The 16,845-nt window shown below is 38.7% G+C and overlaps 1 protein-coding gene across 1 annotated transcript in view; it reads left to right on the forward strand.

The window, feature by feature from the left end:
• The window catches only part of LOC109983511 (inactive dipeptidyl peptidase 10-like), a 93,092-nt gene extending 76,435 nt beyond the window's left edge, over window positions 1–16,657 (forward strand). Inside the window, exons 9-26 of the mRNA XM_029277193.2 lie at window positions 211–365; window positions 2,900–2,997; window positions 3,697–3,820; window positions 3,895–3,933; window positions 4,145–4,252; window positions 4,684–4,775; window positions 4,877–4,924; window positions 5,184–5,305; window positions 6,561–6,608; window positions 8,285–8,383; window positions 9,911–9,980; window positions 10,367–10,561; window positions 11,537–11,591; window positions 11,680–11,779; window positions 12,142–12,200; window positions 12,520–12,592; window positions 12,861–12,934; window positions 13,657–16,657. Coding sequence (XP_029133026.2) covers window positions 211–365; window positions 2,900–2,997; window positions 3,697–3,820; window positions 3,895–3,933; window positions 4,145–4,252; window positions 4,684–4,775; window positions 4,877–4,924; window positions 5,184–5,305; window positions 6,561–6,608; window positions 8,285–8,383; window positions 9,911–9,980; window positions 10,367–10,561; window positions 11,537–11,591; window positions 11,680–11,779; window positions 12,142–12,200; window positions 12,520–12,592; window positions 12,861–12,934; window positions 13,657–13,794 — 1,697 coding nt within the window. The 3' untranslated portion in view covers window positions 13,795–16,657. The remainder of the gene's footprint in view (window positions 1–210; window positions 366–2,899; window positions 2,998–3,696; window positions 3,821–3,894; window positions 3,934–4,144; window positions 4,253–4,683; window positions 4,776–4,876; window positions 4,925–5,183; window positions 5,306–6,560; window positions 6,609–8,284; window positions 8,384–9,910; window positions 9,981–10,366; window positions 10,562–11,536; window positions 11,592–11,679; window positions 11,780–12,141; window positions 12,201–12,519; window positions 12,593–12,860; window positions 12,935–13,656) is intronic.
• The last annotated feature ends 188 nt before the right edge of the window (window positions 16,658–16,845 follow it).

Raw genomic sequence — 16,845 nt, forward strand, 5'->3', positions numbered from 1 at the left:
GTAATCAGTCTCAGAGTTTCATAAATGCTGTTCAATTGTCAATTAATTTAAAATCCATCCATTTATATTACATGGAATGGTATATATTGATTGTAAACACAACTTAATTTAATAACCTGAAATTAAAAAGAGTAGCAGAAGAGAGGGAATTAAATTTTGATGTACTCACCCTGCTAATGTTGAATGATTCTTTGTGTCTTCATTTCTCAGAGGAGGTGTTACACACACAGACAGCTCACTGGTGGTCACCTGACGGCTCCAGGCTGGCCTACCTCAACATCAACGATACGTTGGTTCCCTCAATGCTGTTGCCCCGCTTCACAGGCGCTCTCTATCCAAGGGGCAAAGAGTACTCTTATCCAAAGGTAGAATTTAGAAGTTTGAGCAACATGTAATACTTTCATCCAAAGTGACTTACAATAAGAGCATACAACCATGAGTTTGCAACCCACAACTTGCAAGGACAATGCAAGTTGACATCCACTCAGTGATGGCAGCTGAACAGCTAAACAGACCACCTTGATGTCAGATCAGGATTAGGATGTATTTTTTATAATTATGGTGGGAAAATCCATCTGACTTTATAACAAAGTTCAGGGGCTGGGTGTATCTAAGAAAAATAAAGGACCCAGAACAGAACCCTGAGGAACCCAAGAAGGTAGTTGACGGCAGGAGTTTCTATGAGTGGAGGCAGTTTCTGTTTAAAACCTGATTTTTTTCAATAACTGACTTTGTGTCACCTAATTTACGTAACTTTTCATTCATGTATTTTAGAATTTGTCTCATGACAACTCTATCTATCGTGTTAATCATCAGCCCAAATCCTTAAAACAACAACATACATAGTAATCTTTCTGGCTCTTGCACTATGTTTTGGTGTCTGGAGCTTCACAAAGCGACATCTTTATGTGCTGCATCGTGCTGGTTGAGCTATTTGTGACAGTAGTAACTCTCTTGCAATATTTGCACACTGGTTTTGTCTTGTCCATTTTCCACCACTTGTGTCTACAACCCCACTTTGAAACAAGGAGAAAATCTTCAATTGCCTCCGGCATGTGTAAATACCCATCTTATTCAGCTACCTATGTTAAAGAAAAGGAATTTGAAAAAGTGTAATGCAACATATTTCTAGTTTTATATGTGTTTAAATGTTTCATGTGTCATCCATCATTCCATCTCAACTATCTACTGTATCTATTTGCACAGGGATGCACGTTCGATTAACTGCAGCTTTATTTGCTCAAACAAGCTCAATGAATAATACAAACCTAGGCTCTCTGCTTCAGCTTATCCATGAAGTTAAGTGAATCATTATTTTGTGTTATTCATGCTAGATTGACTTTCCTGTTTGAAAGAGGGGCAGCATTATGGATCTGTGGCACTGGGAGCGATGGGAGTATGATATGCTTCAGAATGGACACTTAACACACCTCCCCTTCTTTGATGCAAATGTTAAGCATTTCAAAAGCCTCTTAGATGGGAGCTGGGTTGTGGAAAACTGGCGAAATGGGGGTCGTTAGGTAGAGGGCAAGCTCATTTGACGGTTCATAATCATAGATGGGGGAGGGGGATCATAGGAGGGCGTCTAACTAATGAAGTGCCACACTTCATCTTAGCGTTTCCCACAGTGTGTAAAAACTGTGTACACATACAGTGAGTCTGCTGATTATATCCTTGTGTAGGGTCAGTTTTGTAATATTGTGGAATTTAATGAAGCAGCGATTTAATTGCCTTTCCTTCCTGCTGTCCCTGAGATCACTGATGCTTTATAATCTGACAGTCATACTTCTTGCTTCAGTCACTGGGGGATACATTATTGTGGGTATCTCCTTGTGAGTCAATATACAGTGAAGGGAAGGCCCTTTGGAGAATTATCCTTGGGTGTTTCATGTCAGAACGCTGTACCATATTATAGCCTGGTCCATACTTAGTTGTCATATACCCACATACTGGATAATAGCAAGAGCAATTTTATTTATAAAGCACATTTCATCACAGGTCAGCTCAATGTGCTTTCAAAAAAATGGCATACAGAAATCAATTCAATAAAACCATACACACCGTGTAGCAAACATCAATAACCACCCAAGTGATCATATACAACACACACACACATACAAAAGTAACTCTTTGAGTCCAGCTTTAAAAGTAGAGAAAGGTGTAATGGACTTCAGGTCAGCAGGAAGTTTGTTCCAGAGAGAGGGACCACAGTAACTAAAGGCCCACTATACAGACTTAGATCTAATCTAGGTTGTAGTCTGTGTAATAAAAATATGTTTAACAGACAAACAGTCTATTCAATGATAGCCATGCTGTAGACTCACAGAGATTTCCTTACAGTAAGTATTACATTACTATTAGTCAGGTTTATATGTTTTTGTCTCATCATATAGCTTCATTACCCATAACTATAATTTTTTTCTGTTCATGGTTTTATTCAGTAAATCAGTATAAAGCAGTCTGAAAAAGTAGTACTACCTCCAAAGATCAGAGTGTGGAGGATTGGAGTTGCAGACACAAATGAACAATAGAAATAAGCATGCATACGTGCAGAGTAGATACTGTCTGTCATGATGGAGAGAGGTTGTGCTGTATTGTTAAGATCTCCATTGTCATGTAGACTAATGAGGACTATTTTTGAGGAAGGCGTATGCCAAGAAAAACAACTGACTAGCTTCAGGGCTTAAACAGAATACAGGAACTCAGTGTTTTCTCTCCATGATGCATGTCCTTTTAGCATTGTTTATTATGACAGCATACAAAAAAAAAGCAAACGAGTGCAGAGTGTTGTCAGCGCTTGTTGTTATTGTTTCTGTGCATGCACATATGCTGTGCTAGATTGCCTTTTCCTCCTTACTTGAAAAAGTAATTTCCCTTTTTTTTGCTGTTTTGACTTGAGATGGGTCAAATCAATCCCAGCGTCAGACTCTACGTGGTCACTGTAGACGGGAGCTCTATAACAACAGAACTGAGACCTCCTGACAGCTTCGAAAAGAGGTACAATTAAATGTCTTTTTAAAGTAATAACTAATATCATTAATTTAGTCTGTTTATGGGGGCTACGGATTCCCCGTCTGACAGGAGCCTCTCTGTGTGGAGTTTGTATGTTCTCCATGTGCATGCGTGAGTTCTCTCCGGGTACTCCAGCTTCCTCCCACAATCCAAAGACATGCTCATTAGGTTAACTGGTGACTCTAAATTGCCCGTAGGTGTGAATGTGAGTGTGGCTGGTTGTCTCAGCCCTGTGATTGACTGGCTACCAGTCCAGGGTGTAACCCCGCCTCTCGCCCAATGACAGCTGGAATCGACAGCTTTCAGAAGCAGCTCACGCTTCCCTATGCTGCGGCCCTTGACATAACATCCGGTGTTTGCACGGCAACGATAAACATTTTGTGTCTGTCATGGCTGCTCTGTTATTCCCTTACATCTATACAATTACAGATTTGATAACAGTTTGAATATTTGAGGTAATGTAAGTACTCAACAAGAACAAAATATAACATAGGTTTAGTCCATTTTTAATTCATTTTGATATTTTAATGTATACATTATAATATCATTCTAAATCCTTTAAGCAATAGACAGTCAGTAGAGCGAGTTAGAGGAGCATGCAGCCTCATAACATTGTGATTGGTTGAACCACTGCAGCTGACACTACATTTCAAACAATCAGTCATTTGCTCTTTCTCTCCTCAGTGAGTACTACATCACTATGGTGAAGTGGGTGACTAAGGAGAGGCTGAGTGTGCGTTGGGTCAATCGAGCTCAAAACATGTCAATTCTTTCTCTGTGTGATGTCACAACGAGTGAATGCACAAAGGTAAGGCATTTACAATTGTTCATTTGTAGGTCTTCCCTCAAATGTTATTCACTGACTTAATCTTTCTTTATTAGAAACACGTGATGACATCAGAGAAGTGGCTCGACCGTCAGGTGAGTACATCAGTCTATTTTCCATACAACCAAAGGAGTCCAATCAAACATCTTTGTGCTCTTTTATTTTTACCCATTTTCAAGCACTTGATGTTCTCAATGGCATCATAATAATAATAAATTAGATTTATATTGCGCTTTTCTAAATACTCAAAGCCGCTCATGTATTTCTTTCTCAGTCTCTTGGTTTGCTGTTTGACTTTATTCCCAGAGTGAAGAGCCAGCATTTTCCAAAGACTGCTCGACATTCTTCATCACCATGCCCTTAAAACATGGTGGCCATGGGACCTTTAACCACATCACCATGATTTCCAACCAGGTACAACTATTTCAAATGTAATCTGTATTTTTGCAGTTTTACTGCTTCTATGATTCCTTTTTGAACACTCATCATTTTAAATTATGTCCATATTCTATTTCCTGAAACACCAGAGAATTGAGAATATGTCTCTTGAATTAATTAAGGAGCGTGTTGGATAGTAAATTAACTGGAGGCCTTGTTTCTGAGCAGATAGTAAGGGGAATAAAAGTTTAGAAAAGTTGAGTTTATGTTAAAAAGAAATGGTGCATGCTTTGCACCCCTTGAAGATAAAATGTTCTGTCGTCTGTGTTATGTTGTTTTCTGTCTTCTGTGTTACTGACTGCCTGAATGTTTTTATGTATCTGGAGAGCCTGAGGCAAATTTGCACCTCTGGTGGACAGTAACGATTTATTATTTTCTTTACTCTTCTATAATTTTCTTGGTTTCAGTCTGAAAGTCAAGAGGTCAACCTGCGTCACCTGACATCTGGAAGTTGGGAAGTTTCTCAAATCTTAGCCTATGATGAGAGCACAAACTCAGTGTAAGCCAAAATGATTCAGCGTATCATGTCATCATATATTGTGAAATAGAATACAAAAAAACATGAGCTATAAAATGACAGCTTCAATTTATGACTTTCAGTTATTTCCTAAGTACAGAAGAGGGATCAACACAACGGCAAGTGTACAGGTAACGTGTGGATTTCACTTCTAAACAGGACATAGATCATAATTCATAAAGTTTCAGACACTTCCATACTGTTTACGATCACACGTTTAAAAGTATGCATAGAAATGTGGATGGACACAAGCTTTTAATCAGCCTGCTCTGGTGTTGACGTGTTAACTGCTTCACGTTTTTCATCTTTTACTGCAGCCTGCGGCTCAGAAGTTTCAAACCTCTGAAATGAGTTTCTTCCTCCCACACTTCTGTTGTTCTCTTCACACAGAGTCTTCACTGTGGATCCATTTCAGAAAGAGTGTCTCACCTGCTCCCTCTTCAAATCAAAGTGCGCCTACTACGACACCATCTTCAGCCCAAACTATCAAAACGTCATTCTCAACTGCAGAGGTAACACAGCAGCGTCACCAAGACAACAAAACCATCGTTATTCTATTATGGGATTAGCTTGGCACAACAGTAACGTATAATGTAGAAGAAAAGCACGTGGTCAGATCATTTTAAATTATAATTCACAACCCTGAGGCCCTGAACCCTGAAGTACATTCATTTATATCTCAGATGTTATCAGAGTTAATAAATATTAATAGAAGTTAATAGAGTAAGATGTCTGAATGTAAATATTTAATGAGTGAGTTGAGCCAGTGTGTCACAGTTTTGTATTTATTAGCACAAATTTAAACATTAGTTTAGTTTATGACTTTAATCTAAATCCCCCTTAATGTGGCCCTAAAACTTCTTGGTAATAACAAGCTCTTCTACACAATGAAATACTTACTTGAACAAAACATTTGTTGTAGTTAGAAGCAAAGTGTAAAACTGAGAACGAGGTCTACAAAGTATTTCAACTGGCCATGCTAAGGAGATTCTGGTGACCGTCAGCCAACAGAACAAAATGGTGGATAAAGAGTATGTTTGTGCGACATGTTACTGTAATGCAGAGAGGTAGTTTAGATATCAATTTAATGTCCCAATAACCCTAAAAAACATCACTTCTGTTTCAACCTTTAGCTAATAAATATCAACAACAGTGCTTTACTACACTTCAGCTCTGTTACACACACTGTGCAGGTTGTGCATATTTCCACACATGCAGGTGTAACACATCCGTAACTATGGCAGCTGCTTTTGTTCATCCTTTTTTATATTTTTTTGCAATTTCTAAATCTAGAAAAATGATCAGAGCTACAGTCGGTTGACCTGTTTGATTGTGTCTGCTGCACTTTGTGGTGAATGTTAGTTCTTTTAGTAGCTGTTAGCTTATCTGTTGGTTAGTCCTCTCTTGGTTTCAGGAGGACTGTATCCAAAGAAATAGCTAAAGCTTCATGCACAAAAAAAATAATTTATATATATATATATATATATATATACCTATATCTTGAACTGCATAAGTGTTTCTCCAGACATCAATAAACAAACTTCCAGACAGACTTCGATCAACGTTTAACTCACACCAGGGACACAAATATATTTGCCACTTATTTATATTCACTATGGAGCTGTTAAATGGAAACATGTACCAGAGCCATCCCTTATGAATAAAGTTGGTTTTCTTGGCATTTACCAAGACGTTTCTTTAAACACTTAACCTTGTGAATAAAAGTCTGGTAAGTTGCACACTGACGTTAACTCTCCCCCCTCTCAGGTCCTGGAATACCCCAGACTACCCTTCACCAACTCAGCGATATGAATAGTAAGTTCTCTGGCACTAAAACACATTTACTAAATTGCATCAGATACATGTTTTTATAATTAGAGATTATGAGTGTTAGGCCGTGTTCACACTTGACTTCTTTTTTCAGACAAAAGCACTGCTTTCAGTGCCTTTTGAGCGCTTATGAGCGAGTGTTCTGTAACCTTAACAACGGGATCTAGTCTACGGTGCAACTGTGCCGGAGCTGGCCGGAGCACAACGCATCAATTTAGCACAGAAAAAAGAACAAACGGGACGGGAAGTCAGACACCGATACAACATTAAAACATACGGTTTATTTTCAGAATAATACCCTCCGTTTTGACGGTTCAGAAAAACAACTATTTGTGTGTTTGTTTATGTGTTTTATGAGGTTTGTATTGAGTTTTATACCATGAACATCGTATTATCTTGTGCTGTTGCAAGTGAATCTTTAAAATTACTGCGGAAATTCCTTTGTCTCCGTACTCCAGCTGTCCGGCTGTGCTCTCCGTGCTGCGGACTGACAACGCAGCCGGCGGGTGTTGATGCATGTCTACGGGTGCACTGACCCGTAACAGACCGGAGCGGACACGCAATGCACACATATCTGGTGGAAGTTTGCCGTTTTTGGGTGCATGACATCTTTTTGGGCACCGGTAACTAGGGACGTAGGTTACTACTTGTCCTGATTGGTCAGCTGTCAGAAAGGCGCTTGACGTCACCCAGCGCTTTTCTGAAAAGTTGAAATAATTCAACTGAAAAAGGCGTCGGGCGCAGCACTTTTTAAAAAGGCGTCATCCTTTTTCCTTTTTCCATAGGCTTGTATGTAAAAAAAGGCGCTGGCAGTTGAAAAAAAGAAGTCAAGCGTGAACAGGGCCTTATTCTGCTGATTGAGAGGGTTTTTTTGTGATTGAAAAGTGCTTCAATCAATTGACTCATTTGGAAAGTATGAGTGTTAAAAACTGGAAATGTGGATGTTATTATGACGTTGAGTACCTGCACTTAAATTAGATTAAGAGTTGAGTCAATGAGACTCTTTATGAACAATCCCCTTCAATTTTTTGACGATATTACAGAAAGGATACCTTAAGATAGATCATTTTATTTAAGAGTGAAGTGCATTTTTAAAAAGAAAACAGCTGTTGCATCCCTCTCTTTAAAGGCACCAGACTCCTGTGAAAAAAAGTGTTGAAGACTCGATAGTTTGTTTGATACTGTGTGTAAACAGAGAATGCTTAAAACTAACCAAATTAAATATACAAACTGGATGAGGCAAATCTCAATATTCATCTCACATAATGGTTTGTTTTTTTTAACTAGAGAGGTGTAGCAGTAAGTTCAGGCTCAAATAAAAGCATCTTACTCTTGATCTGTCTTTGACAAAATTGTTTATTTAGAGTTTATAGACTATAAAAAGCTGAGCTTGAAAGAAGAAGAAACACTGTTGGACAATTGGAAACATTTTGATCGAGACCATTTCCCCCAAAGGATTAGGTTGCAGCCATGATAGCCCATTTCACCGCTGCCCACTGACACAGCTTACTGATAATGTTTCACCTATTGGTCATTTAGACTCAAAAATATGTTAAAATAAATAATACTTTATTGATCCTGGTCATTTGATCCACTTGTTGTATTGTAATCATGTATGACTCGTCTGATATCAGAACTAACTCTGCTCTGTCCTCCTAAAGAACACGAGACTCTGGAGAGCAACTCAGTGTTGATGAATGCTCTGATAAACAGGACGATACCAAAGTGGGAAAGAAGAATTGTACAAATCAACAACTACGGTATGTCAAATGACTCCTCTTTAACTTGGTGCAAGCCTTTAATATAGTTTGTTAACATGGTTGGGGGTCTCTAACCTGCCCCTGCCTTATTTCATCATCATGATTATAGCGCTTTGAGAAGAAAGAAGACTAGAAAAGCGTTATACAAGCTCAAGTCTATTTACCATTTACCATTATTGTTATCATTATCACCAACTTTATCACCATCTCTATCTCCATTGCCATCACCATCGCCATCACCAGTGTCATCACCATCGCCATCACCAGTGTCATCACCATTGCCATCACCAGTGTCATCACCATTGCCATCACCAGTGTCATCTCCATTGCCATCACCAGTGTCATCTCCATTGCCATCACCAGTGTCATCTCCATCGCCATTGCCATCACCAGGTCATCTCCATTGCCATCACCAGTGTCATCTCCATTGCCATCGCCATCACCAGGTCATCTCCATTGCCATCACCAGTGTCATCTCCATCACCAGTGCCATCACCGTTGCCATCACCAGTGTCATCTCCATTGCCATCACCAGTGTCATCTCCATTGCCATCGCCATCACCAGGTCATCTCCATTGCCATCACCAGTGTCATCTCCATCACCAGTGCCATCTCCATTGCCATCGCCAGTGCCATCACCGTTGCCATCACCAGGACATCTCCATTGCCATCACCAGGTCATCTCCATTGCCATCACCAGTGTCATCTCCATCACCAGTACCATCTCCATTGCCATCGCCAGTGTCATCTCCATTGCCATCGCCATCACCATCGCCATCACCAGGTCATCACCATTGCCATCACCAGTGTCATCTCCATTGCCATCGCCATCACCATTGCCATCGCCATTGCCATCACCGGTGTCATGTCCATTGCCATCACCAGTGTCATCACCATTGCCATCACCAGTGTCATCACCATTGCCATCACCAGTGCCATCACCATTGCCATCATCAGCTCATCTCCATTGCCATCACCAGTGTCATCTCCATTGCCATCGCCTACACCACTGTGTAACAACAACCACCTTTTTTAAAAGTGACTGCAGGTGACAGTGACTCATTTACTTCTTGATTTATTAATAATGATACACAGGTGTGTAAGAAACCAGCTTGAGATGAAAAATCAATCATTGCTACGCCTAACATACATTACAGTGAAAACCTTGCAAATGACTCTTGGTTTTGGATGATTTACCGAAATCAAGTTTACCACAACTCATTGGGTCATGTTACACGTATGTACACTTGGATTGGTGTGATTGGATGAGTACAGACTTCACCCATGACTAATACAGCTGCTGTTGTGTTGACCTGATCGCAGGGTTTTAGCTTTGATGGAGTGCAAGAGAAACACGTATGAACATGTAGCACATAACAAAGTCCCCGCTGTGACTTATATTCACTCTTACTTGTACACTGGACTGAATGTTTGGCTATGATTTATAAAAACATGTAGAAAGAAAATGTATCCTTAGTTACTAACAATATTGAAACCATGAAATTCTTTTGTCGACTTGTTTTGCAGCCCTTCGTCTGGAGTTAATCGTCCCTACAAAAATGGATGAAACAATGGAGCATCCACTCTTACTTATTCTGTAAGTACGTTCTCTTCTCAAACACGTTCGCTTTAATATGGAGGGCCTCTTAATGCATGTTTTATTGCTTAATTTAATATGTTTAATAATGCAGTCATTTTATTGAATAATTTATCAAATGAAAAAGCTACAGTGAGGAACAAATGCTCGTGGTTAAATAAGTGTGCCTCTTATCTTTATTTTTTATTTTTTCTGAATGATTTACAAATAAGTTTAATAAAACAGTGATTCCAGGTTACCAGATACAGCAAGTAACAAGTTTTAGGAACCACCGCCCTTATGTGGTTGTTTGTATTTTTCATGGTTTATTTTGGAGTGTTGATGAATTTTTATGAAATCCTTTGACTTCTCATTTGACTAGACTCTTACTTTTTTCTGTCTGTCAGTGACAGCGCCCCCAGTGGTCAGGCTGTGAGTGACCGTTTCTCTCTAAACTGGGAGTCGGTGTTGGTCAGCTCAGACAGCGTCATTGTGGCTCGTCTGGATGGACGGGGCAGCGGCTTCCAGGGTCAGAGGATCCTGCATGAGGTCCACCAGAGACTGGGAACTGTTGATGTCCAGGACCAGATCGCTGCTCTGGAGTAAGTTTTTTTTTTCTTGAAAAGGATACAGTTGATAAATGACCAGGTAAAAACACTATACTTGTGTAAAGTTTGAAAAATACCACTGACACCACTGCCTTCTTTTATGAAGTAGTGTTTTCTGACAGATTTTATTAAACTAATGTCCATATTTAGCCAAACCTATGCGGTTTCTTTATGTACATGTATTTTTGTCATTGTGTTTAAGGTGTCTCATCTGAAAATCAAAACGCTAACTTTGTTTTTATGTAGGTTTATTAATGTCACCTCCATGCAACCAGCAATGCTATTATCGTTCACTGTGCGTACTGGTCCTTCCCATAGACTGTATCGAACATGGACATAGTCTCAGCGATGTCACCATTTGGTTTCTGAAGCAGAGTTTTGAAGCCAAATGGTGATTTCCATATTGAAAATAATTTCTCAAGCTAACTTTCAGTCAACCTAGCAACAGGCGAAGGTTTGCATCTGAGGCAGGCCTAACGCCTCCTGACAAACAGCTACTACGCATTCGCTTGTCAGTCAAATCCCCGAGTTATGCACAACTCTAGGCCTTGATTTAATAAAAACCGATGAGTTGTGAAAGAGATCACCAAAAAAAGACATGTGCTTTTCTGACCAAAACAAGAAAATCAAAAGCTAAACTGATTCTACCTTTTTCATCTGTATATGTATGGAAATACATTGGATGTTTTGCAGAATTGGACATGACTTTTGTAAAGGTATCATATGAAGCATTAAATGGGGGCGCGGTGGACAAACCAGACTGGAAACACAGATGGAGAATTGTAGACAAAAGAGACCACATCTTAAGAACATACTTGCCTTAATTTGCCAACTCACACTATTTTAGCTTAAAATCTATTCAAATGTTCCTGAATTTGCATTAAAAAATAACAACATTTGAGCCTGTTGTATTTTAGGAAGAGAGTGCTACATTTTTTACTTTCCAGTTAACTTATTCTGTACTTTCAGGTATCTGGTCAGATTACCTTATATTGATGGAAACAGAGTTGGAGTGTATGGAAAGGTAACATAGCCTCTGTATGCACCACTTAAACAGTTTATATTTTCTTACCAAACATTCTTTTGAAAGCAGGAAATATTATTTTTTCCAGGCATATGGAGGATTTCTCTCCTCCGTCCTGCTCCTGTCCCACAGCCCTTTGTTCAAGTGTGGCATCGCCGTGGCTCCTATAACTAACTGGAGACTTTATGGTAAGACAGAGAGGGAGTATACAGTGAAGAATAGCTTGTCTCAGGAGTCATTTCATTGATGATTTGTGCTAATACGAAGTTTTAGCACAAATCTGAATATAGACATGTCCATGCAAACTGAGGTAATATACAAAAGCTCCATTCTCTCAGAATGTCAATCAAAACCAGGTAATCTATTAAGAAAAGCAGAGCAGCATTAATCATGAACGACAGTTTCTATATGTCACATTGCCTGATGTGGATTGAAGAAGGAAGATGGAAAGCTATTGGAGGTGTAATATTGACTGAATATTGATTGAATTAAAGCAGCAGAGCTGTCTGTATCTCTTCATTAAGTGTCTCTTTTTCCTCCTTTTTTTAAGGGTCAGCAGAAACGGAGAAATACTTTGGCTCCCCAGCGAGAGAGGATCACAAATATCAGGTACAACAGATGCTTTTGAAGGCTTCGTTTGTTCCTTTGGTTTCAAAATGCTTGACATGCTTTTTATTTTCAGCATTGCATTCATCGTTTTTCGCTGTAGAGTTATAGAACATCCTCTTTGATTGGAGTGAATTTTTTCTGGAGAACATCACAAAATTGTACGACATATAATCTGAGTTCTTTGTTGATTCATTTTCTGCAACAGCACAAATTCCTGATGTGTCGATAGAATTCACTTGTGATTAAATAGATTTTAGTTTGAGTCGTGGATCATAATGCATGAGTCGAAGGTTACTTTTTTGTGTTCTTGCCCTGTCAGATCTCCAGTGTCATCAGTAACTTCTCAGTCCCTGAACCTTTGAACTTTCTTATAATCCACGGCACAGCAGATGGTGAGTATGCACAAGTAATAGAGCACATTTTCAAAGGTATTAATACAGACGTTATTGACAGGTTCAACTTTAGTCTTTACTTTTTTTTTAAATCAACATTACAGCAAATGTACAAATTATGACCCTGAAACCATTTGATCACAGTAACCATAATTCTGCACATTCCTTTGTCAAACCATAAAATCTCATTATTTACTTGTTTTTGACTCTACCTTGTTGATAACATGTTTCAAGGTGGATTGAGTTGATTGAAACTGTCTTTTTTCAGCGACTGTTCATTTCCAGCATTCTGCTGAGTTGGTCAAACTGCTGTCTGCATCTAATGTGAACTACACGCTTCAGGTATCTGCTGCTGTCAAAGCCAATTTAGCTTGTTTCTGATAAAGTGAGACCTTGATGTTTTTTTGTTCTTCTATATTTAATTTGGATTGATTTTTTTTTTTAAGGAAATTATTGTTCATGTTGACATAACATATTGCCTTCCTGATGTTGTGGTCAGGGGTTCATTTAGACCCTCCTAGTGCTGCAGTTGACAGACTTACCACTTTAAAAGCATGTGCGCTGGTGCTGAGTAACAGAAATACTGCACTTATGGGGCGCTCGATAACCTAGCGGGTATGACACACGACCCATGTACTGACACTATAGTCCTTGTCGCAGTGGCTGTGGGTTCGAATCCGACCTCGGCCCTTTGTGTGTAGTGGTTTGTGGCACGGAAGTAGTGTTGTAAGTAAAGGCTTCTCAGTCTCTGACCAGAGTGCTCAGAGACCGAGACAAGACCAAGACATTGAGGGATCGAGACCGAGTCAAGCCATTATGCTAAGCTCAGATAATAGACTGATACATACATGTCATAACACACAGCCAAAAAAGTTAAAATACAAACAACCAAAAGGTCTAAATATTTGTATAATTAGGTGTTTTATTCACTAGATTTGGCATCAAAGCCTCTACAGTTGTTTGAGTTACAATAAATGTCAATGTTTAACCTTTCAAAACAGAAGGATTAATTAATGAAAAATAAGTTTAAATGAAAGACACTTTCTCTCTTTCCTTCTTCTCAGATTTTCCCAGATGAAGGACACAATATTGCCTCCACAAAGAGCCAACACTACATGCTAAATGCAGTGCTCACCTTCTTCAGGCGCTGCTTTGAGGAGGAGCTGGTTGTTGTCCCGCAGACATCCAAAGAAGATGAGTAACCGCTGGGACATCCTGCTGTGTGACAGGTTTTTTGTGAAGAAAAAAAGAGTGTAGCAACTGCATTCATGAGCCAACAAGGAGAGGCTGTGATTTCTGAAAGCGCTGCTATCTGTGAGAGCACTGCGAGAACATTAGAGACACAGACCTGCAGTTTGTAAGATATGTAGCATTACTTTGCCCCGACCAGCGTGGTGACTCCAGGGTTTTTAATGATTTTTAAGACTCTTGTATTATCACTGTTTTAATTCCAATGCTTCAGATTATATATTATTATTTTTTATGTGTATATCATGTACTGAGTCAACCATATATTAGTTCAGTTTGTCATATTGTTGGGAAAATATCAAAATTGAGACTATGTAGATTGACATGAATGTCCCTTTTTTCTTAGCAGTGTCAGACTGAAACTTTAGTATTTCAATGTACTTCAAGTCGAGGTTTTGAATCACATGTGATTTGACTTCTTTTAAACCACAGAAACCACATTTTAATCTTGCTAAGAGTTTTAATTTCAGAAAAAAATATTTTCTGGGGGGCTAGAAAAACTGTCACAGTTACGTTGGGCTTTCTCATACGATATGAACAGAAGCGTTCTGGGTGAAAGAGAAAGAGCTTTTAGAAAGAAAGCCTAGAAATTGCTTAAGTTTTTTGCCAAGACCCCACAATGGTTTTTGTTCTAATTGAAATGAAAAGTATTTCTCAATAGAATTATGGAATACCAATCGTTTATGATCATTGCTAACTGCAATGAAAAAGGGAAGTATGTGTTAAATATAGACATTTTCGTACGTTCCACCTTTTTTAAACATTGTGTCATAAACTGTCTTGAGACTTTGTCGACTGTGTCAAACGTCAGGGAATTACAGAAACTAGTATTTTTCCAATTTATAGAGTATAATGTTTGTGACTGCTGTAAACTACTGTGAATCTATTTTTCTTTCCTTTTTACAGCTAAAAAAAGATTTAACTTTAAAATACAATTTTGAAAAGTCATTTCACAAAACACTTTTGGCAGGTGCCTTTACCTCATCGTCACTCAACTCAGAGCCAACACAGTGTTCATAGACCTCGTATTAGATATGGAAGATATGGTATCGTCTGCATAGAGGATTACCAAATTATCGCCATTTTATTAGTGATTAACTTATTCCTCATCTTGCATGAACATGGGACTGAAAAACAGTTGCCATACAGTAGTTTAGGTCACATGCAGATTCTGGTAAACCACTGTGTGAGATTTAAGCCCCATTTAGACAAAGATCTGTCTCTAGTTGAGGTGCTATAACTATAGTTTACCCGCGCCGGCCGGTTACTTAAATCATGCATGGAGCATAGATGTTGGTATTTTTTCATCCCCACTTCAGTCATAATAATCAGCCACAATAACGTACCTTTATCTTAATTCCTATGTGGACCATTGTCCATGATAAAGTTGAACTTTTACATAAAAAAAAAATAATCAAAATACAAAATGTTCTATTTACCTTTTTGAAATGTTGACAATGTTTGTGCTAATCTGATATACAATAGCATGCTAACAGCAATATTTAGGCCTGTCAATTTAGGTAAATATGCACTATTTAAAGTATGCCAAATTAACCGGTAGAAGTTCTTGTTTGTAAGCTACTCAATGTTTTTAACACATGTATTTCTGAATTACTCGGACACTGAATATGAATGAACTTTTATCAAAAAATGAAGCCCCTTGGGATCAATATGAGTGTGACCTGGCGAGTAATACATCCAATATCCATCTAATTGTTCAAAATGTCAGTTTCCATGCCAGGCCACATCTGTTTACTCCAGCGATTGATAAGATAAATTACCATGAAGAACGGAAAATGTTTTCATAACTAGCTCCCCTGTTATGTTATAATCCAATATAAATAAAACTAAATACTCTATATGAGTTGATCAGAAATTATTTTTGAGTTCGAAGAAAGACCATTTTAATCATCCAAACTTGTGTAACCTTCTTGTAAAATGTATGCTAAGGCCCTGTATCCACCTAGCTTTTTTTAAGGGCAGAAAAGCGCTGCAAGTCTGTTCTGTCTCTATGACAACAGCTGCTGTATGACCAACACTGCTCCATTACTTTGTACTGTAAGTTTTCTATTTTAGATCATCGCAGGTGACGTCAACAGCGCCTTTCTGAAAAGTATAAAGATTTTCAACTTGAGTGCTCAGAGCAGCAGCACAGAAAAGGCTGAGCGCTTTGAAAAAAAGACACTGGGAGCTGTGCTTCTTCTCTAGGCGGTTGCTTTCTGCTGCAAATGCTAGCTACTACAAAAAAGACGCTGGCACTCAGAAAAAAACGCTAGGTGGAGACGGGCTCTTAGACTTCACAGTGATCAAAACTGTGTTTTAGAAGATAAATGTACTTTAAAATCTAAACCGTGATGTCCCTTCAGTGCAGTCATACTGACTGTTCTCTGACTCTCGTGATGAAGTCTCAAAGGTTAATACTTTGTCTCGTACACAGTTGTTCTTCTGAATGTTTATTACAGCTGAATTTTTCACGTAGAGTTTATCATCCCAGAAATGTGAAAATGGAGAGAATCAGCTTGTTATAATAATATGAACCTCTTCTGTACAGCGTGCTTTATCCGTAGCAGAACTACAGTAGCACTGATCTGTCTGATCATCACCATTACCTTCTTTGAATAGGATATAACAAACCAGAACATTTAGACCATGGTCCTTTGCTGCTCACACTCCTGCACCTGCTGTGTATTCTGTCAAACTGAAAATGATTCTGTCTTATGTATAGACTGTGCATTAAAGTTATCATGTCAACAGTGGACATTTATATACTCGGGAACATTTATAAACTGGAATAAATTGCTAAACTAGAGAACCTTGCACCCGTGTCGTGTTTTTCTTTTGTGTTTAGAGGACAAAACAATGAAGAGATTTCATGTAAGCTCAAATACAATACACTAAATCTGGATTTAAAAGTGCTGATGGTGCACAAGTGATGTACAACACTGAGTCAATGTCAAGTCAAAGCCACAGACTGCTGCAGCATTTTTGTTCAGATAATGCACAAT

The sequence above is a fragment of the Labrus bergylta genome, chromosome 13 (genome assembly GCF_963930695.1).
Source record: "Labrus bergylta chromosome 13, fLabBer1.1, whole genome shotgun sequence".
NCBI lineage: Eukaryota > Metazoa > Chordata > Actinopteri > Labriformes > Labridae > Labrus > Labrus bergylta.